General features: G+C 34.7%; 1 protein-coding gene, 1 long non-coding RNA gene and 1 pseudogene across 3 annotated transcripts in view; 1 reads left to right on the top strand and 2 right to left on the bottom strand.

Moving 5' to 3' along the window:
- Positions 1-19,889, bottom strand: part of LOC126716807 (galactinol synthase 2-like) — a 72,706-nt gene extending 52,817 nt beyond the window's left edge. The window contains exons 1-4 of one of the 2 annotated variants that reach the window (XM_050417801.1): positions 19,298-19,889; positions 18,432-18,752; positions 18,055-18,189; positions 17,432-17,950 (exon numbers count right to left, since the gene is read on the bottom strand). In XM_050417801.1, coding sequence (XP_050273758.1) covers positions 17,720-17,950; positions 18,055-18,189; positions 18,432-18,752; positions 19,298-19,621 — 1,011 coding nt within the window. In that variant the 5' untranslated portion in view covers positions 19,622-19,889 and the 3' untranslated portion in view covers positions 17,432-17,719. Of the gene's footprint in view, positions 1-17,431; positions 17,951-18,054; positions 18,190-18,431; positions 18,753-19,297 lie in introns of those variants that run through there. The other variant, XM_050417802.1, reaches the window with a different exon arrangement.
- LOC126716806 (galactinol synthase 2-like) lies at positions 1,780-4,503 on the bottom strand (annotated as a pseudogene).
- LOC126716809 (uncharacterized) lies at positions 3,959-19,437 on the top strand. The gene is made up of 2 exons (XR_007652292.1): positions 3,959-4,028; positions 19,366-19,437. It is a non-coding gene; the product is annotated as an uncharacterized LOC126716809 (long non-coding RNA).
- Positions 19,890-25,531: the final 5,642 nt, after the last annotated feature.

Raw genomic sequence — 25,531 nt, 5'->3', positions numbered from 1 at the left:
CCTAACCCTAACCCGAAAAACCCGTGTCAGGTTCGTGTCGTGTTCGCGGGTTGGGTCGAACATTGACACCCCTAGATGTGACTCTATTGGATACCAAAGATAAAAAAAGTAAAAAAAATTCACCGTTACGAAGCTTCCTTAGATTTTCATCATTAACATAAAGTAGACCCAATAATAGATAATATATTTACTGTTTAAGGGCATTTTCAGCCTCTTTTCTAAATTTTTGTAACATTTAACTTTTAACTACTCACTTTTTCAAATGCACTTTCCAATAGATTCTTTATCCTATTCTCTATTTCATTTAAATATTATTTCTTTATTCATTCTTTTTTTTATCATCATTTATTCTTCTTATATTCATCCCAACAATTATATTTTTCAATGAAAAATGTTATGTTCACAACATTTTTCGCAATACTTTTACAACAAAATTTATGTGAAAAATTATTATTAGTTCTAATTTGAACCCACCACCAAAATTATTTTTTTACTCACTAATATTAACTAATAACAACATATTACTTAAAATTTATTATAAAAATATTGTGGTAGCATTTCTCAATTAAGATTTTTTATTTTTATATTATTTTTCCTTTCTTTCAATTCATTCTCATGCATAAGTTTTCATTTCCTTTTTTATTTTTCTTGTTTTTATCCTCCACACACGTGTCCAGCCTATCTCTATCTCCCCCACCCCTTCTTTTATTTTCTTTTTATCCCTCACATTCAAGAACACTTCGAACTCTCTCTTTCATTCTCAAGCTCTCTCTTTCTTTTTTCACTTTTTCTATTTCTACTTGATTCTAGAACACTCTCTAGCATGATCTTTTGATTTCTATTTTACTTCTATTTTCTTTCCCCTTCTCACTTCACACACACACAGCCGACATGGCCTTCGTCTATTTTTTTTTTCTTGTTCTGATTCACTTTGTTGTTACCATGGAGCTTAGATAGGCTTTTCATGCTCTTGATCTATTGTTTTTGTTTTGATTTTAGATTTGTTGTTCTAATTAAATTTGTATTTCTCCCTGTTCTTGATTTGTTGTTTCTATTCTGATTTTAGATTGTGTTTGTGTTTTGATTGTGTTATCGTTTGAGAGAGAGGCAGATGAACAAAGAAGAGAGGAGGAAAGAGAAAGAATATTTTTTTTATTTAGCCGGGTATTTTTTTAAGATAAAATAAGGGAATAGAGTTGCTACAGTTTTCTTTAAATTAAGAGAAGCACGTAGCAACTTCAAAAAAAATTTACAAAAGTTGTGTGTGTACCGAATCGGTTGGAGCGTGAACAGTCGCCTAAATTCTCCAAATTTCCCCGATACAGCATCTGTTGGAGATGCTCTAACAACCAGTGTTAAGTGGGTCCATGGGACCTTACTTCTTCAAAATAGAAAATAAACAGTCATGTGGCATAACCATAGTCTCACCTATTAGATTTAGAATTCTTTTTCCTAGTGGGAGCTACGTTTCACGATATCATTTACTATTTAGAGAACCTTAATCTTGCCACTTAGCAAAAAGGTTTACTTTTCTAGTATTGTTTTTTTTGTTAGTTGGACTGAAACGGTAAACCCGACCATGTTTACTTTGGATAATGTTTTAGACTTGGTACTAAAATGTTAAGATAATGTTTAGATATTTGGACTAGAACCGACCCTAAAGTGCATTAAAACAGTTACAATTTGACAAGTTTACAATTTGCAGACTTAACAAATTAACAAAGTTCCCATAAAAAATAAAAATTAACAGAGAGAGAGAGAGAGAATTATCAACTTACATACACCAAAATATTTGTTCCTATAAATTTAAAATATGAACAAAGAAAACAAAGCAAAAGCAAGACCAATGGCCCTGAAACTCCTAACATAATAATAGGAGCGTGTGTCTTCGACTTAAAACAGAAGACAATAACAAATTGAAAACTGAAAACATATGTAATAGGAAAGTCTTCAACATAAAAACAGAAGATCATTCCAAAACCATACAAATAAAAACCAACCCTGTATCAATTACTGCTAGTCCTACACAAGCTTCATTTCCATTGAACTTAAAACAAGCACTAAGCAGCAGATGGGGCATTAATGTAGTGACCAACAGCTTCCGACACCGCTGTCAAGAATCTTTTCAAGCCATTTTTCTCAACACCAGCTTTAGCCTCTACAGAAGCCAATGTGTTCTTGTAGTCCAATGACTCATCATTATAAATGTCCCACCATTTCTTCACTAGCAACTTGATATCTTCCCTGTCCATGTTTTCTTCCTCACCAGTGTACCTCCATGGCTTAGAGCCCTGTAAACCAATCAAAAACATACTTCATTAGTATTACATATATCAAGAAAAAACAATTGAAATTTATTAAAATTTGAGATTGTTATGACGAACAAAGCGGATACTCACATTAGCACAATAATGAACAACTTTGACTTTATCAAACTCAATGTTTTCTGGATGGCGCCATAACATGGCAAGCACAAGATTGTAAACCGGAGAGATTGGCTTGTAAATATCATTGAAGAACATGTTCAAAAAGTCCTGAAAAAATCACAAATTTTTTTTAGTAATGTACTATTACTAATATTCGCCATTAACCATAGAAAAAAATGAATAAAAGTCATAGATTTTTGTGCTTCAAAGCCAAAGAAGCACGTCCGCAACATTATGGTCCAATGGCTTGAAAGTAGCTTGATATTAATATATCAAATCAAGCCACATGACCTCCAAACTGGGTCATACACAAATAAGCAATTCATTTGATGCATCATGCAATTAATATGAATTGCATGAGAAACACGGTAGTTTTTCAACCACAACTAGAACTAAGATTTACCTGCTCAGCAAAAGTTGTAGGAGTGGTAACTTGAAGGGTCTCAAGGAGATCATGGTATGTGGATAGATTAGGCTCATACACAAAGAAGCCAGCATTGAAGTACAGGGGTGGCTTGGGGCCAAGCTCAGCAGGCCAGTTAACCTTGTCAGGGCACTGCTGGCAATAGCCAATCTTGTGTTGTGGAGTGTTGCTCCAATTTTTCTCACAAAAGCAGTCCATGACAGCATAGAAGTGGTTGTCCGGTAAGTCAAAGAGGTGATCAATGTTTTCAAACACTTGAATGTCTCCATCTAGGTAAATCATCTTGCTGTACTCCACAAACTGCATACACAAAATTCATTAAGTACAATTACAGAACTGTTGAAATCGTGCAATTGGGTAACAAAACATGCTAATCACTCATCTAATTGAATCGAAAAGTGATAATATTTTATATCTTCAAAAAAATAGAAGTATATATATTTTTTTGATAATCAAATAGAAGTATATATTGTACCAATTATGTACAAACATTTAATAGGAATATGATAGATTACTGAAATTTCTTTGAAGATAAAGAATAAACTTAGAGTGCGTTTGGGAAGCGCGTTTTGCGCTTCCCAGACGCACGTTTACGTTTCACAATTTTTTTTTTTTTTTTTTTTTGGTCAAGCAGTAACTTTTTGACTTTTCTAGTGTAAACAGTGCTTTTATGTACTGTTTATGGGTCCCACAAAATACACTTTTCAGCCATTTTTTCATTAAAAATGGGTCCCACGATACTATTCACACATTTAAAAATTATTTTGCTACAGTGTTTTTCAGTTTTTAGTTTCAGTTTTCAGTTTTCAGCTAAGACAAAATCCATTTCAAAAGGAAAAGCAAGATTCAAGGGACCGAGTGGAATTGTATTTTTGGAAGAAAGATACGCAATTTTTCATAACAGCAGTCAAACTCCGCGTTATCTGCCACCGAACAGATCCTTAAAATGAAAATTACCAAAACACTGATCTCACATGCAATTTTTGAAATAACACGTGTCAAAAGCCCACAAACACGGTAGCAAAAGCTCGTCACTCACATAAGTAAAACTACGTGTGACACATGCAAGAGCAAAGAATGGTAATAACATTAACAAAAATACATATATACCTCCCAAATACGAAGCTTGGAGTAGTTGATGACATAGTAGGCCATGGCAAACTGGGTTTGGTTCTCAGGTGGGTACACAGGCTCAATCTCCCTCACTATGCACCCTTGTGAAACCAATATTTCACGGTGGTCCTCAGGGACATCAGGCAATATATTGCAACCACAAGAGGGTACTTAGTCTTGACCTTTCTCAGGCCCTTGGCTAAGCCAACCACACCTTTCACATAATCACCGTTACCTGCCAAAAAAGTGACATAGGCCTTTCCAGGCATGGTAACAAGTTTGGTGGTGGCAGTGGTGGTGGTGGTGGCGGTGGCGGTGGCGGTGGTGATGTTAGGAGCCATTTGAAGTGGGTTTTTGGAGAAAATGTGAATTGAACAAAGGTTTTAAACTTTGGGATTGGGTTTGAAAAGGATTTTAGAGTGTTTGGCTAGAGGGAAAAATGGTTTCTATAGGAAAATTAGAAGAAGGGTGTAAGTTTAAGGTTTGCAAGGAGAAGAAATTTATGTTTTCTTTAGAAGAAAAGTTTGTACTCTGAATGGTTTTTTGTGATAGATTTGGAGTGTTGGGTGGGGGTGTTTATATAGAAACCTGGGGTGGATTTGATAATTGTAAAATATTGGGATTAATGGTAATTAATTAATAATTCCGTGTCGGCATGGAAAAAAAATTTAAGCAGGATCTGGCCCATATGGGTCCGATTGCACTATTCCAACAGCAAATGCATCAAACGACGTAGCTTATAGACTAAAGGCTAATTCATTGTATCTACCTCAAAGTTTGACCTTCAAAATTTACGGTATGCGTTATTTAATCCCAAATAAATCGGATCCTTACGTGTGGCATCGATCTGATCTGATGGTTATAAAGAGGCCTCACGAATTGGGCGGTGCACGAAATGGGGGTAATAAATATATTATAGAGTAGAATAAAGTAGTAATTTTTTTTTAATCCAATAAAGTAGTAATTGATAGTAAATATATTTTAGTCAACTATTCACGACATTTAAAACACTAACTGATTAGTTTATAATAACAAAAGGCAACATATTATGATCTATTTCTTTGGTTGTAACATAAATTTCAGGATTTTTCGCACCCAATAGTTAATGCATATAGCGAAATCAGAGATTACATATATGCATAATTTGTGAAGAAAATGGTGGCTAATCTATAGGATAATCACATTTCCTATTTTAGCTTGCAATACTACAAAGTCAATGCGGTGATTTTTAAGGTAAAATTGATTTATGATAAGATTTCATATTAAATGAGATCTGACAAGATTTGGCTTGAATCTTCCAAACTCAATTACCAATAGTTTGTAATTTGATACTATACTTAGTTCTCTCAATTTAGGGGTGTAATCAGTTGGTTTTGGTCAGTGTGAATGGCAATTTTTCAATTGGACCGAAATTTTCGATCTTGCCATATTCGACACCGACACCGAACTGTGGGGAAGGAAAATTGACACCGAACAAATCTGACTGTATATTTCATTTTCATTAAGAGCTTAGTTATATAATTAGGCCTAACCATTGATATTTAATCAGAAGCCAATCAAGCCATGGAAACAATTAAAATTATAAACTCATAAGATTCTATAGAAAATATTAGGGAAAAAAACAATTCTATTTAAAATTTGAAATTGAATCCAAATTATTCAAGATTTGTTTCGACTTGAATATGTCTTTCCGTTCGAAAAAGTATTATTGATTTCATCTATATTCCTGACTCATGACCTTTTGGTGCCGTTTGGATTGCGCTAAAACCTGTGTCTGCGTTCCTTTTTTTTTTTTTTTCATTTCAGGCGTTTTGCTGAAAAGAGGGGACAATTATTACTGTAGCAGTACTGTTCATACACTGTAGCAATACTGTTCATGGGACCCACAATCACTTATTAAAAAAAATATTTAAAAAGGGTCCCACGGCCCTATTCACACGTTTAAAAATTATTTTGTTACAGTATTTTCAGTTTTTAATTTCAGCAACAATAAGTTCAATCCAAACGGACCCTTTGAATAAATCATAGCTAGGATTAAGAGTTGTAGAATTTATCATAATTACTGATTTTTCATTAAAATTCATGATAGTCATACCCAATTCTCAAACTTTGATAACTAGTGTATATATATATATATATATATATATGTGTGTGTGTGTGTGTGTGAGCTTTGACTTCCTAGTGTGAATTAAAACCTCATCTAAACAAACAAGTAACAATTCTCAAGGTCCCAAATTTCTTCTACACATGGGTGTGACTTCACTCAATACAGATTAGAAAAAGTGAAGGTGTACAACTACAAATTATTCTATAATTTTTTTATTATTATTTTGACGTAGCAAATTGTGAGTAGTTTTCAATTATTTACATATAAATTTATTATTTTTTTCTTTATTAATCACACTCTATCATATTACATGTATGACAAGAAGTTGTGAAAAATTTTATGATGTTAGACTTTTTTTTTTGTTTAAGGAAATTAGAAATTCAGTGTCATGAAGCTTCCTATGATTTTCTTACTAACTAAAGGCAAACCCCATTATAGAAAATACTTTTACTGCTTAGTGATCATAGCCGACCACGGCCTACCATGTTAGCAACAACAAAAAGAACCTCTAATTACTGCACACGAAACTCCCATGAAGCTGATGCACGTAGACTCATTCTTGCAACACTTGGCACTCCCATAGATATATCTATCATGTCAATGTTTTTCTTATTAAACAAAGCTAACTTAGGTACTAAGCTAAAAGAGGGCAAAACAGTAAAACAGTCTTTAGTGGGTCCATGAAATTCTTCCGCGTAGAAAATAAATATACATGTGGCATAACTATGGACATCTATTTGAATAAGAATTTAATTTTCCTAGTGGGGGGCCACGTGTCACCATGTTATTTAGAGGACTAATTCTTGCCACTTGGCAAAAGGGTTCACATTTCTAGTTTTGTTAGTTGATCGAAAAGTGTAGGACGTAGGACCTATCAATTAAACTAAGAACTTTTTTTGGGTCATGCATTAAATTAAAGATTATGAAATATGATAGAATATTGAATATGATAATGTTTTATGACTATGGACTAAAACCGACCAGTTCACTTTGGATAATTATTTGGACTCTGTACTAAAACTTTATAAGATAATGTTTTGGAAATTTGGAGTTATTAAATGCTACGTTGTCAGAATTTTTATTCATGCAGACTTGTAATTTTATTCATACACATTGGGGTAATAGGTTGGCCCACTCCCTTGCAAAGAGAGCAGTTCTAGTTGTTGATACAAATGTGTGGTTAGAAGAACTACCACAAGACTTGGTTGATGTATTTCAATTTGATTTATCTTAATAAAGTTGACTTACCTTTTCCTCAAAAGAAAAAAAAAAAAAAATGCTACGTTGTCAAATAAGACAATTTAGTCTTACATAATTATGTGTGAGTAGTATAATTGGTTAAGTAGTAAAATCTCACATTAGATATTAATGAAAAGAGTAAGTAATTAATATAAAGAGTAAGACTTAGGTACAGTACTTAGGTGCTATTTCTTAGGTTCCCATTTTAAGATTCTATCATATGAATTTTTTCTCATAGAATGAAAGTATATTTTTAAGTTAAGTAGTCACATAACTGAATCTTAAGAGGAGAACCTAAGGAACAGCACCTAAGTTTTGCCATAATATAAAATAGTTGAGCTCATACCTATTGTGGGGCCCAATAGTCTATGGGCCCGGCTCGCTCGCTTATAGGGAGTCCACAGGCCCCCAAACTAAAGGAGGCCAGAGCCCAAACCCAAAAATAGTGAGCCCGATGTGGTTCAAAGATACGTCCGAGGACCGCTCCGTCCTCGGAAAGCCCAGAACCCCATTGACGAGAATGGGATACAGGCAAACTTGAAAAATCAGAAAATATCTCACGGAAATAGTCCTTAATACCCTTCATTGACATGACACCGCCCCAAACAGAGCCGGATTTTTAGGCTTTATGGACCATCTCCCACAATTCAGGGATTAGACTGATGGGACAGATATCTGCCCTGGAAAGATCGACCCTACACGTGGACGAAGGACGACAAACGTAGGCTAGTATAAAAGAGAATGTTATGTGACCAAAGGAGGGGGGCTCCCATCTAGCTTCTGGAGAAAGACTTGATGAAAGAGAATGTCTGGATAATACACGCCGGACACCACGTAAAAACCCTCCGACGGGTAACCGGGGACAGCACCATCGCTCCTCGGACATGATCCGAGGAGCCGAATCCTCCTAGATACAAGATTGATGGGCCTGAATATCCAGCCCAAAGCTCTATCTCATATCGGTTCACCTATAGTCCGGCCCGAAATGTCGCCCTGTGACCCAACGCTGGCCTTTCAAGCCCACTCTCTACAAATATTATTGTGAGGGACTTACCGCGTGCGAGCCCAACGTCGTTGTCGGGCCGTTAAAGATTTTGTGTCCCTACAATTGGCGCCGTCTGTGGGAAAGGCTTGCGCGTTGGCACGAGTGGCACATGGGTCAGCCCTCTCGCAAACAGAGATTCACGAGTTTTTTCTCATCTCCGGCGACGTGCAGTTGTTGCTCCGCCGTAGGCTTTGTCTAGGGGCTACGCCTTGCACTGCCAACGGAGCGGACAGCTCTAGGGGCTTGCGGCCTCGAGCCAACTCCTCCCTCCCTGGCCTAGGGGCTGACTTTCGAAAAATAAATCAGTATAGAGAAAAGACTACAAAGAAGACATCTTAAAAGTAATGGACAGAACCAAGGCCTTGCATGGTCCTCGGACCCAAGCCTATGGGGAAACCAAGTACAAAGAAGACATCTTAAAAGTAATGGACAGAACCAAGGCCTTGCATGGTCCTCGGACCCAAGCCTATGGGGAAACCAAGTACAAAGAAGACATCTTAAAAGTAATGGACAGAACCAAGGCCTTGCATGGTCCTCGGACCCAAGCCTATGGGGAAACCAAGTACAAAGAAGACATCTTAAAAGTAATGGACAGAACCAAGGCCTTGCATGGTCCTCGGACCCAAGCCTATGGGGAAACCAAGTACAAAGAAGACATCTTCAAATTAATGGACAGAACCAAGGCCTTGCATGGTCCTCGGACCCAAGCCTATGGGGAAACCAAGTACAAAGAAGACATCTTAAAAGTAATGGACAGAACCAAGGCCTTGCATGGTCCTCGGACCCAAGCCTATGGGGAAACCAAATACAAAAAAAAAAAAGCATCACTGGAATCCCCTATATCCCAGTCGATTGCTCAGATGGATTGCTTAGAAATCATCAGCCTTGGACGATATGCACGCGCTTATCACAGAATATCCAACTGATATCTCGGTTAGTTTTCTTAAGTTTGATTTATTATGAATTATCGATGTAATGCCTGGTAGTGTTGGTAAATTGGAGTTAGTTGAATTATGCTTCAAGCCATTCGGCTCTAAATATTCTTGAAGAAACGCACGCATAGGGCACACCCATTTAAGAAACAGTGTTGTCAAAGAAACAGTGCTCAAAACAAGTAAAGAAATTTCCATTCTTATTACAAAGAAGAGATAGTACAGCGTACAATGAAAAGCTGGAATCAGCCTACGTCGAAACTTACTACATAAGCAAGAAAAAGAAAAATACAAGAAAGCTGGGGAAAGCCGAGGAGGTATGTCGGAGGAAAGGTTGGCTACAGCTCCGAGACCTTATTCTTCCCCCGCGCTCCTACATGCCCATAACTCAGGCAGCCAAAGAAACCCAACTTGAGCCTGGCACCGTTGAAGAAAAGGTGCAGGGAGTGGGAAACTGAGGGGTTTTCTCTAAATATTCGCCTGCTGCTAAGCAGAGGCGCTGATGGCGGAGAATCTTTCTTCTGACATACCAAAGTGCTGGCATGGACAGAGCCTGCTTCGGATTTTGACTAAAAGAGGGAGAGACACCGTTCCCCCTCGGCGAAGATGGAGTACTCTCCTGAACTTGTGCTTCCTGTGCCCATACCTCACTGTTGCAAACCTCATGAAGACACGGCGCTTCTGCGGCGGAGAAAGTTCTTTCTTCCCAACCCTCGCTTTCAACATGTTATGCCAAGAAAGGAAGACTCCGGATATGGGAGGCGTGATGTAAGAGGAAACTAAAAGGAGGGGTGTATATATAAAGCAACCTTTTCTCCCTCCTATTTATTTGAAAAGACAAGATGATGGCAGTCAACTCACGCGGCGTCCCAAGGAGCACTACAGACAAAGTGGTCTTGGCTCAACTTCCAACGTCAACTGCAACTAAGAGACTCAGGGGGCCTCGTAAAGGCGCGCCTCGATCCTTGGGGCGTCAGTGAAGTACCGCATGGCCAGAGGCTGCAGAAATATCTCTTAATCTGCGGGTCCATTGAATTCGTGGCCCAGGCCCGCTTTGCGTGGAGGCCCAGGGACACCCTGTTCGGCACCTCGGGAAATGCCTGATGAAAGGGAAAACCAAGTACTAATGCAGACGTTGGTCTTGGACAGAACCTAAGGCTTGCATGGTCCTCGGACTCAGGCTAAAAGGGAAAACCAAGTACTAATGCAGACGTTGGTCTTGGACAGAACCTAAGGCTTGGATGGTCCTCGGACTCAGGCTAAAAGGGAAAACCAAGTACTAATGCAGACGTTGGTCTTGGACAGAACCTAAGGCTTGCATGGTCCTCGGACTCAGGCTAAAAGGGAAAACCAAGTACTAATGCAGACGTTGGTCTTGGACAGAACCTAAGGCTTGCATGGTCCTCGGACTCAGGCTAAAAGGGAAAACCAAGTACTAATGCAGACGTTGGTCTTGGACAGAACCTAAGGCTTGCATGATCCTCGGACTCAGGCTAAAAGGGAAAACCAAATACTAATGCAGACGTTGGTCTTGGACAGATCCTAAGGCTTGCATGATCCTCGGACTCAAGCTGAAAAGGGAAGACCAAGTACTGATGCAGACATTGGTCCCGGACAGAACCTAAGGCTTGCATGGTCCTCGGACCCAAGCTAAAAGGGAGAACCTAGTACCGATAAAGACCCAAGTCTCGGACTCAAGCCTAAAGGGAAAAAGTCAAGTACATAAGATAAAACATATAATTCCTGAACAAGACCCCGGTTTTGCAAAGTCCTCGGACTCAGGCTTCTTGGAAAATCAACTGCCCGAATGAAGAAATTTTTCTGCTTAAATACGGGAAAGGGTTAAGTCTCGCGTATCATGGAGATGGCAGAACAACCTAATGTTCGTCAACCTAAAGAGGCCATTCATCTGGTAGGTAACACGTCCTCGGATAGCTACTTCTTACATCTTATCGAAGCATTTAATACTCATCACGGCTAATTTTAAGATAAGTCTCATTCCTCACTGGTCGGATTGTTATGTTGAATAATAATTTTGTTAAAGTCATCGTGGCATCTTTTTATCAACGATTACTTTGGCCTTAATTATTATCGATTGAAATGCTATACTATTATGCCGAGCAGCGCTTTCACATTTGTTAAAATATATAAACAAGACATACGAAATAGAGTAACAATAACTTTTATTAATGTGAAAAATTGTTACAACGTACAAGGAAGGGCTTAAACAAGCCTATACAGAAAATGAACTGCTAAAACAGTAACAACATCCGTCACACATGTAAGTAAACCATCAGGTGTCTTCTGAATTCGCCTTCAAAGTCTTTCTGAAATCTATGCCTCAGTACTGCTCATAACAGGAGAAGATCCTTATACAAAAATAATGAAGGAGAAGGAAGAAGAATTGGAAGACATGGAAGCACTTCAGCAAGCTCTTGTCACTGAAGAATGCAAGGGAAAAAGAAGATGGAGGACATGAGCGGGAAGGAGGAGAAGAAGAGGGAAGCAATGAAAAGAAAGTAAAAGGAGCAAAAGAGGGAGAAGGGGAGCCTTATTAGGTATGCTCATGAGAGAGCAGATGGAGATGACAAGGGAGGTTTTCGACTCAGTCACACCAGAAATGGGGTGTGACGAGTCCCTGCTTCGGATTTTGGCTAAAAGAATGGGGAGGCAAATCTTAAGCCTCCGCCATCCTTGCCCCGACCGAGCCATCTCGAGTTTTGTTGGGACATGGCGTTTTTGGGAAAGAAAGGATTTGTTCATGGTGGATTACTGTGAGATAAGTATTATTGAATAGGGAGTAACCGGATGGAGGAAGTGGATTCTGGGAAGAACGTGAGGGATTCTGATATGAAAAGGTCACCCTCTGTCTTCTCTCTTTATATAGGGGACGAAGAAGAGGGTATGTGACACATTCAGATCCCCAGGGAAATCCAGAGTATAACGCGCCGTTTCGTTCTCCCACACCATCAGTAACCGTTACACCTAGAAGGTCTCGTAAATGGTAAGAGATTAAAGGCACGTTGCAGATAACCACGCGGCATAACGGCAACGTACGTAAATCCAGGAAAAACGGCTCGTAGACCGGCGCATCCCTCGTGGAGGTGAGGAGTCACCAACGTTGATCAAGGACCGAATTAAATGAGCCGCAGTTAAGGCTCGGAATCACCAAAACCCACCTTTCCAACCAAGACGTTGGACAGCAGGGTTTTGAGGGGCTATTGTGGGGCCCAATAGTCTATGGGCCCGGCTCGCTCGCTTATAGGGAGTCCACAGGCCCCCAAACTAAAGGAGGCCAGGGCCCAAGCCCAAAAATAGTGAGCCCGATGTGGTTCAAAGATACGTCCGAGGACCGCTCCGTCCTCGGAAAGCCCAGAACCCCATTGACGAGAATGGGATACAGGCAAACTTGAAAGATCAGAAAATATCTCACGGAAATAGTCCTTAATACCCTTCATTGACATGACACCGCCCCAAACAGAGCCGGATTTTTAGGCTTTATGGACCATCTCCCACAATTCAGGGATTAGACTGATGGGACAGATATCTGCCCTGGAAAGATCGACCCTACACGTGGACGAAGGACGACGAACGTAGGCTAGTATAAAAGAGAATGTTATGTGACCAAAGGAGGGGGGCTCCCATCTAGCTTCTGGAGAAAGACTTGATGAAAGAGAATGTCTGGATAATACACGCCGGACACCACGTAAAAACCCTCCGACGGGTAACCGGGGACAGCACCATCGCTCCTCGGACATGATCCGAGGAGCCGAATCCTCCTAGATACAAGATTGATGGGCCTGAATATCCAGCCCAAAGCTCTATCTCATATCGGTTCACCTATAGTCCGACCCGAAATGTCGCCCTGTGACCCAACGCTGGCCTTTCAAGCCCACTCTCTACAAATATTATTGTGAGGGACTTACCGCGTGCGAGCCCAACGTCGTTGTCGGGCCGTTAAAGATTTTGTGTCCCTACACCTAATTACCCATTAGGCTTAAACTTTTTAGGTCAAGTGATTTTTCTAGAGTTTGGTTTACTTTTAGTCTTCTAATACTTTTTTAACTGAAATCTCATTTAGTTTTAACTAGCCTTTGAGCACGCATGTGAGGCTCTTCTATTTTTTTGGATAAAATTTAATAATTTGTATAAATTATAATTTGGGATTAATATATTTTTCAATCACAAAAAATACCTAGGGGTGTGACGAAATAGCCATTCTGATTTTTTCATCACACCTCTAAGTATTTTTTGTGACTGGAAAATATATTAATCCCAAATTATGATTTATGTAAACTATTAACTTTTATCCAAAAGAATAGAAGAGCCTAATTATCATCAATTTTAATAATATGTGCAATTCTAATAAAATTTTAGTAGAAGTGGAAGCATATGCTATGTTAAAATCTATGGACATAACAATAGTACACAATAATTTGTTATATAAAAGTTTTGCAAAATAATATTTGAACCTTATTTTTGAGTTGTGATAGTTTGACACTAAAAATATGTAAACAAAATATTTTAGCCGTAATATAATGTTTTCTTTTTAGCAATAGCTCAATTGGATTGTGAACTTTGTGATGACATAAAAAGATATTCCAGTCATAGAGTGTCACAATTATCATTTTTTTTTTAAATAAGGGTTATCAAAATTTTTTATTTTAAATCCTAAAAGGCAGCCACTTAGTCCTAAAGGCTAAAAGGTAGCTAGTTATTGCACATGCATAACAAAATTTACAAATGCTAAAAATTGCATGTTGTAAACTCAAAAAAAAATTTATTCAATTTTTTAAAGATTGCCTACAAAATAGGACCACCATTTTTTTTTTTTACAATTTCAAGAAAAGAAAATCCTAAATTTTAGGATTTTAGAATCCTCTACTAATAGCCTACTAACAGGTTTTACATTAAAAAAAAAAATGTTTTAGGTATTTTATTCCTAAAAGTTTGCCTATTATTTAGAAGCAATTTTCTCCATGATTTTATAATATAATTTTATCTTTAAAGAAAATAAGGGGGAAAAAAAACCCCCACGTTTTAATGTGTTTAAATGGTTAAACCCCAAGTATTTTTATTCCTAAAAGTTTGCCTATTATTTATAAGCAATTTTCTCCACGATTTTATAATTTTATCTTTAAAGAAAATAGAGAGAGAGAGAGAGAGAGAGAGAGAGAGAGAGAGAGAGAGAGAGAGAGAGAGAGAGAGAGAGAGAACCCACATTTTAGGTTTCTCCCCGATTTTTAAATCTTATCTTTAAAGATAACTTCCCCATAATCATTTTTCTTTTTCAAGATTTACGTATATAGGTTTCTCATTAAAAAAAAAAAAATTACGTATATAGTAATTGCTTACAGAATCATCAAATGTGCAATGAAAGACACAACAAAAGACAATATTAAATTTCATATGGTAGAATATTCACAAAAAATTGTATTTTAATAACTACTTGATAGATTGACTACCACTTCACTCACCCGAATTCATTCAATGTGACTGCTACGCAATCTAACAAAATTATTGATATGTCACCCTAAAAACAATACAAAAATATAGAGAGTAAGGCATAAATGTAAGAAAAACAACAGAGAAAAATAATAGAAGAAAGAGAGGGCACCACTTAGAACACATACACTAAAATAATTAGTCAAACCCGTTAACCACGAAAAGAAATAGAAAAAAAAAATATCATTACCACTCTTTAAAAAATAGTCATTAATTAGAGAAAATATTAAACATTCATCAAATCAACCAAATAATAGAAAATATTAAAAAAGAAAAGTGTGGTCCTATTTATAGGCAGTATTTTACGTAGGAGTTAAATGAATTTTTTTTTTTCTTTCAAACTCTAAATCATGATAAGAGAATAAAGTTTTTTTTTTTTTTTTTTTTCTAAACTCTAATTTAACATTCAACTAAAATTTTTTTTTTCTTATATTCACATTTTCAAATATGAGTTCTATTTGAACACAAACTTTCTTATATTCACCATTTGGCACCTCAAACATGGAGGAATGGACATTGGTTAGTAGTAAAACATCTTGTACTTGATGATAATTATCCTTCTTCTTATTTATGTACCCATTTTCAAAGGCAAATACCTTAATCAAAATGTAACAATTATGTTGATATCCTTTTTGGCTAGATCTCACTCAATAAATTCGACTGCTTTTACCATCATCTCCAAGAGAAGCTAAACAGCAATTGATCTTTCTTTCATGATGATCATATTTGAACAAAACAATAGGAATATAAGAAAATGTGGCCGTGTAACAGAAATATAAGAAAACGTGAGTGATTTTTTTTTTTTTTTTTTTTTTAAGATAAGATAATGATATGAAAAGGATAATAATAACAAAGTAAGAAAACCAAAATATAAACCAAATACAGGAAAACAAATATTGAATGGCAACTCATAAAAGCAAACATAATGCAAAGAACCCAACACGCATGAGGCATGTAAATAGAGGTGATCAAAGATACTTACATTTTTGCCGTTGACTACACTTCAAGTCCAAAGTCCAAATAGTTCGTTAGAGTTAGAGGACTGAAAACACGAAAATCTTGAAGATCAACACCCCAGTGCACGTTCCTTGAAGTTTAGATATGAAAATCTTGAAGATAGACACCCCAGTGCACGTTCCTTGAAGAAATGTGTGAAAGAAATTATAGATAAGGTTGAAATATAAGGGCTATTTTACACAAATATTTGGTTTGTTTCTAGAATATAAGAAGTTGTTCATGAATTAGAAAACCAAAATAGAAAAGACCAATATACATTAACATACTCATATCGTTGAGCAGGAGCAAATTTGAGCATAGCAAATAGAAAAAATGATGATAATAGTGAAAATAAGATTAACACAGAATTGAGAGAATTGGAAAACTAAAGAAGAAGCAATTTGAGTTTAAAAACCAACATGAGTGTAATGTGAGTGTGGTCCTATTTTGTAAATAGTGTTTTACGTGAGAGTTAAAGAAACATTTTTACCAAGTTTTACCCCTACTTAAATGTAGGTTGTAAGGGTATTTCGGAACAAAAAAAAATCCGATCCAAACAAAAGAAGCCCCTTAAATAGTAGTATAGATGAGAATGTGTCATATCACCCACTAACTAAATAAAATGTGAATATTAAAACCCACTACCAATCTACCACTTGCTATTGTGTATATATATATATATATATATATATTTTTTTTTTTTTTTTTTTGAACTTGCTCTTGTGTATTTAAAATAAAATGAGACCTCTAATTAAAAAAATACATGAGGTACCAATCTACCACTTGCTATTGTGTATATATATATATATATATATATATATTTTTTTTTTTTTTTGAACTTGCTCTTGTGTATTTAAAATAAAATGAGACCTCTAATTAAAAAAATACATGAGGTAAGTTAAGCTCATTTTTCTATATGTTATATTAACTACTCAAGAGTCTCCCAAGATGTTTCTCTCCCCAACACATACCTATCTCAACTCTCTTGTCTCTTACGTTTTGGGGGTGGGTTAGGACTTGGTTTTGGGGGTGGGTTAGGACTTGGTCATGGTGGCGGTGATAGTTGTTTTAGGGTTAGGTGGGTTTCCGATACAGATTTCGGACAAGTTACTTTATAGAAGAGTTATTTTATAATATTTTAATATGATTTATTGGAAAAATAAAAAATGAGATGTAGAATGTGTTGTAAAAGTAAATATATAAAATAAATAAAATGGTTTTTTTTTTTTTTTTTTTTTTTGAGGAAGTAATAAAATGGTATTTGATAATGCAACATGCATAATTTTATGCATAAGCCAATAAAAATGCTCTAAAACGGTGTTTAGTGGGTCCACGGGACCTTACTTCTTCCAAGTAGAAGATAAATAGTCATGTGGCATAAGTGCATAACCATTGGCCGATAGGCATCTAGATTTAGAATTCTTTTTCCTCATGAGGGCTACGTTTCACTTTGGATAATGTTTTAGACTTTGTACTAAAATTTTAAGATAATGTTTGGATATTTGGACTAAAACCGACCTTAACGTGCATTAAAACGGTTCAATTTGACAAGGTCGGACATTTGCTGACATAAAAAAATTAACAAAGTTCCCATAAAAATAAAAATTAAAAATTAACAAAGAAGGGAGAGAGAGAATTAACAACTTATATACACCAAAATATTTGTTCTTATAAATTGAAAATATGAGCAAAGAAAACAAAGCAAAAGCAAGAACAATGGTCCTGAAACTCCTGACATAATAATAGGAGTGTAAGTCTTCGACTTAAAACAGAAGACCATAACAAATTGAAAATTGGTAACATATGTAATAGGAAAGTCTTCAACTTAAAACAGAAGACAATTCCAAATCATACAAATAAAAACCAATCTGTACCCATTACTTAGAGTCCTACACAACACAAGCTTCATTTCCATTGAACTTAAAACAAGCGCTAAGCAGCAGATGGGGCATTAATGTAGTGACCAACAGTCTCGGACACTGCTGTCAAGAATCGTTTCAAGCCATTTTTCTCAACACCAGCTTTAGCCTCTACAGAAGCCAATGTGTTCTTGTAGTCCAATGACTCATCATTATATATGTCCCACCATTTCTTCACTAGCAACTTGATGTCTTCCCTGTCCATGTTCTCTTCCTCACCAGTGTACCTCCATGGCTTAGAGCCCTGTAAACCAATCAAAGACATATTTCATTAGTATTACATATCAAAAAGCAAATTGAAATTTATTAAAATTTGAGATTGTGACTATAAACAAAGCGGATACTTACATCAGCACAGTAATGAACAACTTTAACTTTGTCAAACTCAATATTTTCTGGATGACGCCATAACATGGCAAGTACAAGATTGTAAACTGGAGATATTGGCTTGTAAATATCATTGAAGAACATGTTCAAAAAGTCCTGAAAGAATTACAAATTATTTGAGTAAGGTACTATTTATTACTGGTACTCACCTTTAAAAAAAAAAAAAAAGTCATAGATTTATGTGCTTCAAAGTCAATGAAGCACATCCACAACTTAATAGTCCAATAGCTAGAAAGTAGCTTGATATGAATCTATCAAATCAAGCCACATGACCTCCAAAATGGGTCATACACAAGTAAGGAATTAATGTGACAATTACTGTGAAAACTAAGATTTACCTGCTCAGCAAAAGTTGTAGGAGAGGTAACTTGAAGGGTCTCAAGGAGATCATGGTATGTGGATAGATTAGGCTCATACACAAAGAAGCCAGCATTGAAGTATTGGGGAGGCTTGGGGCCAAGCTCAGCAGGCCAGTTAACCTTGTCAGGGCACTGCTGGCAATAGCCAATCTTGTGTTGTGGAGTGTTGCTCCAATTTTTCTCACAAAAACAGTCCATGACAGCATAGAAGTGGTTGTCCGGTAAGTCAAAGAGGTGATCAATGTTTTCAAACACTTGAATGTCTCCATCCAGGTAAATCATCTTGCTGTACTCCACAAACTGCACACAAAGAATTGGAATAATTCAATTGGATACCAAAAACATCCTATTAATTAAATCAAATAATTGAATAAAAAGAGATTAAATTATCTTATAAGTATATATCTTTGTCATTATATTTTCCCTTGTCACAATATTACATCAATTAAGTATAAAAACTTAATAAAAATAGGACAGATTACAAAATTTTCTTTAAAGATAAAGCATACCCTTAGACTAGATTAGGAAAATTCATAAAACATGAAGGCTCTGTTGGGACCGAGTGAAATTGTACATTTTGAAGAGTTTTTCCCCAAATATTTACTATTTAGAAGAAAGATACACAGTTTCTCATAAAAGCAGTCAAACTAGGCGTTATCTGCAACAGACCCTTGACACGAAATTACAAAAATACCCTCACATGCATTTTTGACATAACACGTCAGAAGCCCACAACTACAACACGGTTTCAAAAACAAACCTCTTGTCACTCACAGAAAGCAGAAACTACGTGTAAGTAGTCACACATGCAAGCAAAGAATGGTGACATCAACTAATATACATACCTCCCAAATACGAAGCTTGGAGTAGTTGATGACATAGTAGGCCATGGCGAACTGGGTTTGGTTCTCAGGTGGGTACACAGGCTCAATCTCCCTCACTATGCACCCTTGTGAAACCAATATTTCACGGTGATCCTCTGGGACATCAGGCAAAATAGCAACCACTAGGGGGTACTTAGTCTTGACCTTTCTCAGGCCCTTGGCTAAGCCAACCACACCTTTCACATAGTCACCGTTACCAGCCAAAAAAGTGACATAAGCCTTGCTAGGCATGCTAACGGGTTTGGTGGTAACAGTGGTGGCGGTGGTGGTGATGTTAGGAGCCATTTGAAGTGGGTTTTGAAAGAAAGTGAGAACTGAACAAAGGTTTGAGTGCTTGTGATTTGGTTTGAGAAGGATTTAGAGTGTTTGGCTAGAAAGAAAATGGGTTTCTCTAGGAAAAGTAGAAGAAGGGTGTATGTTTAAGGATTGTAAAGGTTGAGAAAGAAATGGGTTTTTAAGTGTTTTTGGTTTGGATGAGAGTAGGAGAGGAAATTTGTGTTTGCTTGAGAAGAAAATTTTGTACTCTGAATGGTTTTTTGTGATGGACTTGGAGTGGTACCGGGGGTGTTTATATAGAGTTTGGGGTTGATTTGATTATGGTAAAATATTGGGATTAATTGGTAATTAATAAAAAAATCTTTGTCGGTATGGAAAGAAAATTAAGCTAGATGTGGGTCCGATTGGTCCCACTTTTTGCCAAGGCCGTTTCGATAAGAACTAACAAGGATCACCCGACACCCATTTTCAAAACGACGACGTAACTAGGAGTAATGGCTAATTCATGGTATCTTTGACCTCATAATTTACGGTATGCGTTACTCAATCCCAGTGAAATCGGACTCTTACGTGTGGAATCGACCTAAATCTGACGGTTATAAAGAGGCTTCATGAATTGGACGGTGCACGAAATGTAGGGATAATAAATAACATATACTAGCCTCATGCACTTTGTGTGCGTGCGCGATGATGCTTTTTTATTTTTGTGTTTTTGATATAACGTGGGAGTGGGTAGTTTTTGTTTTTTGGTAGGAACTATGGGTAATTTTTTTTTTTAATTTTTAAGTTATAAGAACTCGAGGTAGTGGAAGTACGAAGGAACTTTTCAATAGGAAATTTTTTTTTTTTTTTTCTTTTCATATAGAAGTTTTTTTTTTTTTTTTTGAGAAACCTTTTTCATAGAGAAGTAAGTGACGTGGGATAGTTTTTCTTTTATAGGAATGTTTTTAATTTTTTGTCAATTTACTATTTTAACCCCATGGAATAATGATAGTATTTTCTATAGTAAAAAAAAAAAACTAATTTTCTGAATCTTTTTAATATATATATATATATATATATAGAGAGAGAGAGAGAGTAGAAGATTCTTAATAAGTCAAATTTCCAAGACATTTAAAACCATAATTTCAAGTTTTTTTGCACCAATAGATTTTTGTTTGGAAAATGCTAGAGATATAAACTATTTTATAATATTTTTTATAAATAGCTGATATGGTGAGTGATTATTGATAAGTGAAAAAATGATATTTGTAGCGGGTTCAAATGAGAACCAATAAAAATTGGCCACATTAATAGTTTATAAAAATATTATAAAATAGTTTGTGACTGTAGCATTATTCTTTTTGTTTTGGATGAACGCAGCCAATAGTTAATGTATTGGTAAAATTAGAGTTTTTATCTCTAGTCTATATATTAAGAGGACTCAAAAATCAGAAAGTTAGTTATGACTTCAAAAAATATCAAAAATGCCTCTAATCTAATTAAATAATCATTATTCCTAAAAAAATAAAAATTAAGGTTAAAATTGTAATTCAACAAAATTCAAAAACAAAAAGCTAGAAATGTTTTGTTTTTCTAAAAATTAGCATGTACTCTCTATTTAAATATATCTAACACATGTTTGAAACATTTTTCCCTTAAAATTAGTACACACTAAACTCAATAGTTGACTCATTTTCAAAATGCTAAATTTTAGTTTTTTTAAAATTTCTTCCCATGTAACCTCACTAACAATAGACAAATTCAAATTGAAAATTATGATATTAAACTAAAAAAAAAAAAAACATTATTACACGTGCGGAGCGTGTGTGATGAGACTAGTATGTGTCTATGGATCCGTTTGGATTGAACTTATTGTTGCTGAAACTGAAAACTGAAAACTGAAAGTACTGTAACAAAATAATTTTTAAATATGTGAATAGTATCGTGAGACTCATTTTTAATATTTTTTAGTGTATGAACAGTGATAAACAGTGCTGCTACAGTACTGCTACAATGCAAGTTGTCCCTGGAACGCGTGAAGTGAGGAAAAAAAAAAAAAAAGGGAAAAACGCAGCTTTGGATCCAGCGGAAAACGCTGAATCCAAACGGCACCTATATATATATACACACATATGTAATTATGACGAAAATGGTGGATACTTTATAAGATAATAACATTTCCAATTTTAGTTTGCCAAAAATAAAGGTATTTTTAAGGTAAAAGTGATTTATGATAAGATTTCATATCAAATCAGATCCTTATGTGATAAGGTTTCATATCAAATGAGATCCTTATATGATAAGGTTTCAATTTTTTTTTTTTTTTTTTTTTAAGAGATAGATTCAACCTATGATAAGGTTGAATTAATTGAAACCCATGATAAGGTTTTATAAAATTAAAAAAAAAAAAAAAAAAAAAAAAAAAAAAAAAAAAAACTCAACCACCAAAAACTTTGTAATTATAGCATTCACAAAGATTTAAATCTCATATTCATGAGTGAAGAGTCTTGTAATTTAATTGGTTGAATGATATGTTCTGATATTTCTAATAAAGATATTTAAGGTTCAATTTTTTCTCCCCAGCTATCGAATCATAATATAAAAAATGGATAAATTATAAGTTTGGTCCTTAATCTTTACACCAAATGTCAATTTAGTTCCTAACATTTTAAATATATCAGTTTAGTCTCTAATCTTTTAGTATTGTGTCAAAATAGTCCTTACCATTAAGTGATTGATGTAAAATGCTTACATGAATAACGGTTAAAATAAAAAATTATTTTTATGCCAAATCAAATGACATGTGTACTACCATTTGGAATTTTTTTTTTAAAGAACAGTTTATGTTAAAATTGGGATCTCAAAACCAATTTACGTTAATAAATCACTGACTCAAAGCTTTACTCAAGCCTTGTGAAAAAGACCGCAACTTTTTATGGACATCTTTTTTTTTTTTTTTTTTTTTGAGTAATTTTATGGACATCTATTTGGTTGCTGAGAAACTTGAGAAAAACAATGGAAACTAAGGTCTTGAATATTTGTTTTGTGATTTTTCCATGTTTTCAAAAATTGAAGGTTTTCTTCTACTGTGCCTGAGATAATTGAGCTATAGATCTACAATATGATTGCGTTAGGTTCAGATTGAAGTAATATTGTTCGGTAAGTTTAATGATAGGGATAAATGTATGGAATAAATCTATTAATTATAATCATTTTTCATTGCTAGTTAACAAAACCCCAACTCCTAAGTGTTCTATGCTCAGAAGGAGAAAATCAAGCCAAAGAAAGTGAAGCACAAAAGCTTGCTGATTCCTTCTTTTCTTACAAGTTTGATTGCCAAAACCAACAAGAACCAACAAGTTATTCCAAAGCTTGAAGCTTTCTTGGTGACTCCTAGTCTAATTGGAAAGCAATTAAGAGGTCCACATTCTTGACCTTGATGCTTTAGAATTTAGATGATCATAGGTCGCTTGTATGGGGTACAACGATTTTGAGATCCCAATTTTAACAAAACCTTTTTTTTTTAAATAAAAATTTATTCCAAGTAATAGTATACATGTCATCTCACGTGGCATAAAAATAATTTTTTATTTTAACCGTTAACTACCTCAACATTTTCCATTTATTATTTAACGGCAGGAATCATTTTGACACAACATCAAAACGTTAGGGATTAAATTGACACATTTAAAACGTTAGGGATCAAATTGACATTCAATGTAAAGGTTAAGGACCAAACTTATAATTTACCCTAAAACAAAAAAAAAATCTTCTATTCATATGTTGTAAGTGAAATAAGAAGAAACAACAACAACAACAACAACAACAACAACAACAACAAAAACCTTAATCCTAAATTTTAGGGTTGGTTATAAATCTTCAACAAATTAGTTAAGGTTGGTCACGTGTATTCTTTTCCTCCATTCTATTCAATTTGAATTCGTACTCTCTTTTATTTTCTTAATTGAAATATCTTTTTTTTACTAATTCTACAGATTCTATTTTTTGTCTTCCTTTACCAACTCAATATTTCTTATCGATGCATTAGTCATTCTTCTTTAAACATGACCAAACCATCTCAATTGAATTTATCTCATATTTTCATCGATAGAGACCAAGGGCGGCATTATACTATATTCAAGGGGTTCAAAGGAACCCCCTGACTTCAGGGAAAAAAAATTATATATATATATATATATATAATATATATTTTTTGTTAGTCTAATACTTTAATTTATTCTTAAAAATATTTTTGCACACCTTGACTTAAATTTTACACACCCTTATTACAAGTAAATCCAACTCTAGTAAAGAGTAAGTGTTTGTGAATCGTAAGTGTCATTCTTTTTTATAAATTTATATTATATATGTGAGTGTGTCTAATATTGATTATATGCATTACTTTTTTGTTATAATGTTATTTGTGTGAATTATGATATGTGTGGATGTTTGTGTGTACAATATAAATATAATATAAATTTATATAATTTAATAATTAGGAAATAGAGATGATTTGTTACATGTGTGTGTATTTTTATCATATTATAATGACTTTTTGTTATAAATTTAGCAAAATTCAAGAAAAAAAATGTTAAAGTTAGCGATTGTCTAAGCATTTGATTGGTTAAGTAGACACATAGTGTATAATTTTATGTATGAATAGGTGTGGTTGTATGCGTCAATAATTAATACAAAGCTAGTGAGTTTAGTTTAGTCATTTAGTTTAAAATATTTTTATAAAAACAATAACAATTGCATAAAATAAAAATATTAGATAAATCTAACAAAATAAAATGGTCATAGGCTCATAGCTACCCACATTGGCAATAGATACTCATAATGAACTATCATATAACAATTCAAAATTTGAAAACTTGTGGAAGAAATTTGTAAAACTTCATGCATTATTATTATTATTATTATTTTGTTGATAACTAGATATAGTTAAGTTCTTTTTTTTTTATATAATTTTTTTTAATGACCCTCCTAAACAAAATTCCTAAATCCGTCACTAATAGAGACCACTCATATCTTTAAGTAAATATCTTCATTTCGATATTATCTTTTCATGTATTTTCACTTATCCATCTTAACGTTGATAGAGACCACTCATATCTTTAAGTAAAATATCTTCATTTCGATATTATCGTTTCATGTATTTTCACTTATCCATCTTAACGTTCATATTTCACTTACAATTATTTTATAAATATGTTGCTTCTTAACGGCCCAACATTCAATACTATAAAGTTGGTCTTATAGTAGTTATTAAAAAGGTTATCAAAATAACTTTTCTATCTCTCTTTAATATATAACATTCTTTTACCAATACACTTTAATCTTCATCTTTAATTCCATTCAAGTGTATTTTGACTTTTGTAGTGGAAAGAGATTGTGTACACTATTAGGTTTTTACTATCACCTTGTTAAAAATTGATTCATGTAATTATAATAAGTATAATATTTGGTATTTATTACTTACACTCCACGTCTATATATAATTATATATATATAAAATCAAAGTTTTTAAATTTTTTTGTAGACTTGGTTTCAAAAAATAATTTTGTAGACTTCCTTTAATATACAAACACATTCATAATATATGTCTATTAATAATCACTACAATTATCAAATTATATATTAAAAAAAATTAAAACATGAACCACACAAGTGAGCATTTGAAGAGAGAGAGAGGGAGAGAGAGAGTCTCTCCTCAACTTGGCTTCGACTTGAGCCTCTCTTCACCTTGTCAAAGGGCATTCTCTGTGCCTCTTATGAGGTTTTTTTTTCAGCCCTTTGTGGCAATGTTTTTCTTCCCCAGGTCTTGAGCCCATTTTATGTGGCTATGTCTCTCTCGTTGATGGCAATCAAGCCACCCGTAGTAGCCTCTATAAGGTGGTTTCAATCCAGATTTACATTGAATCGGTTTAGATCTAA

This window comes from Quercus robur, chromosome 3 (assembly GCF_932294415.1).
Source record: "Quercus robur chromosome 3, dhQueRobu3.1, whole genome shotgun sequence".
NCBI classification, from domain to species: domain Eukaryota; kingdom Viridiplantae; phylum Streptophyta; class Magnoliopsida; order Fagales; family Fagaceae; genus Quercus; species Quercus robur.
This window is presented reverse-complemented; position numbering and strand designations above follow the sequence as displayed.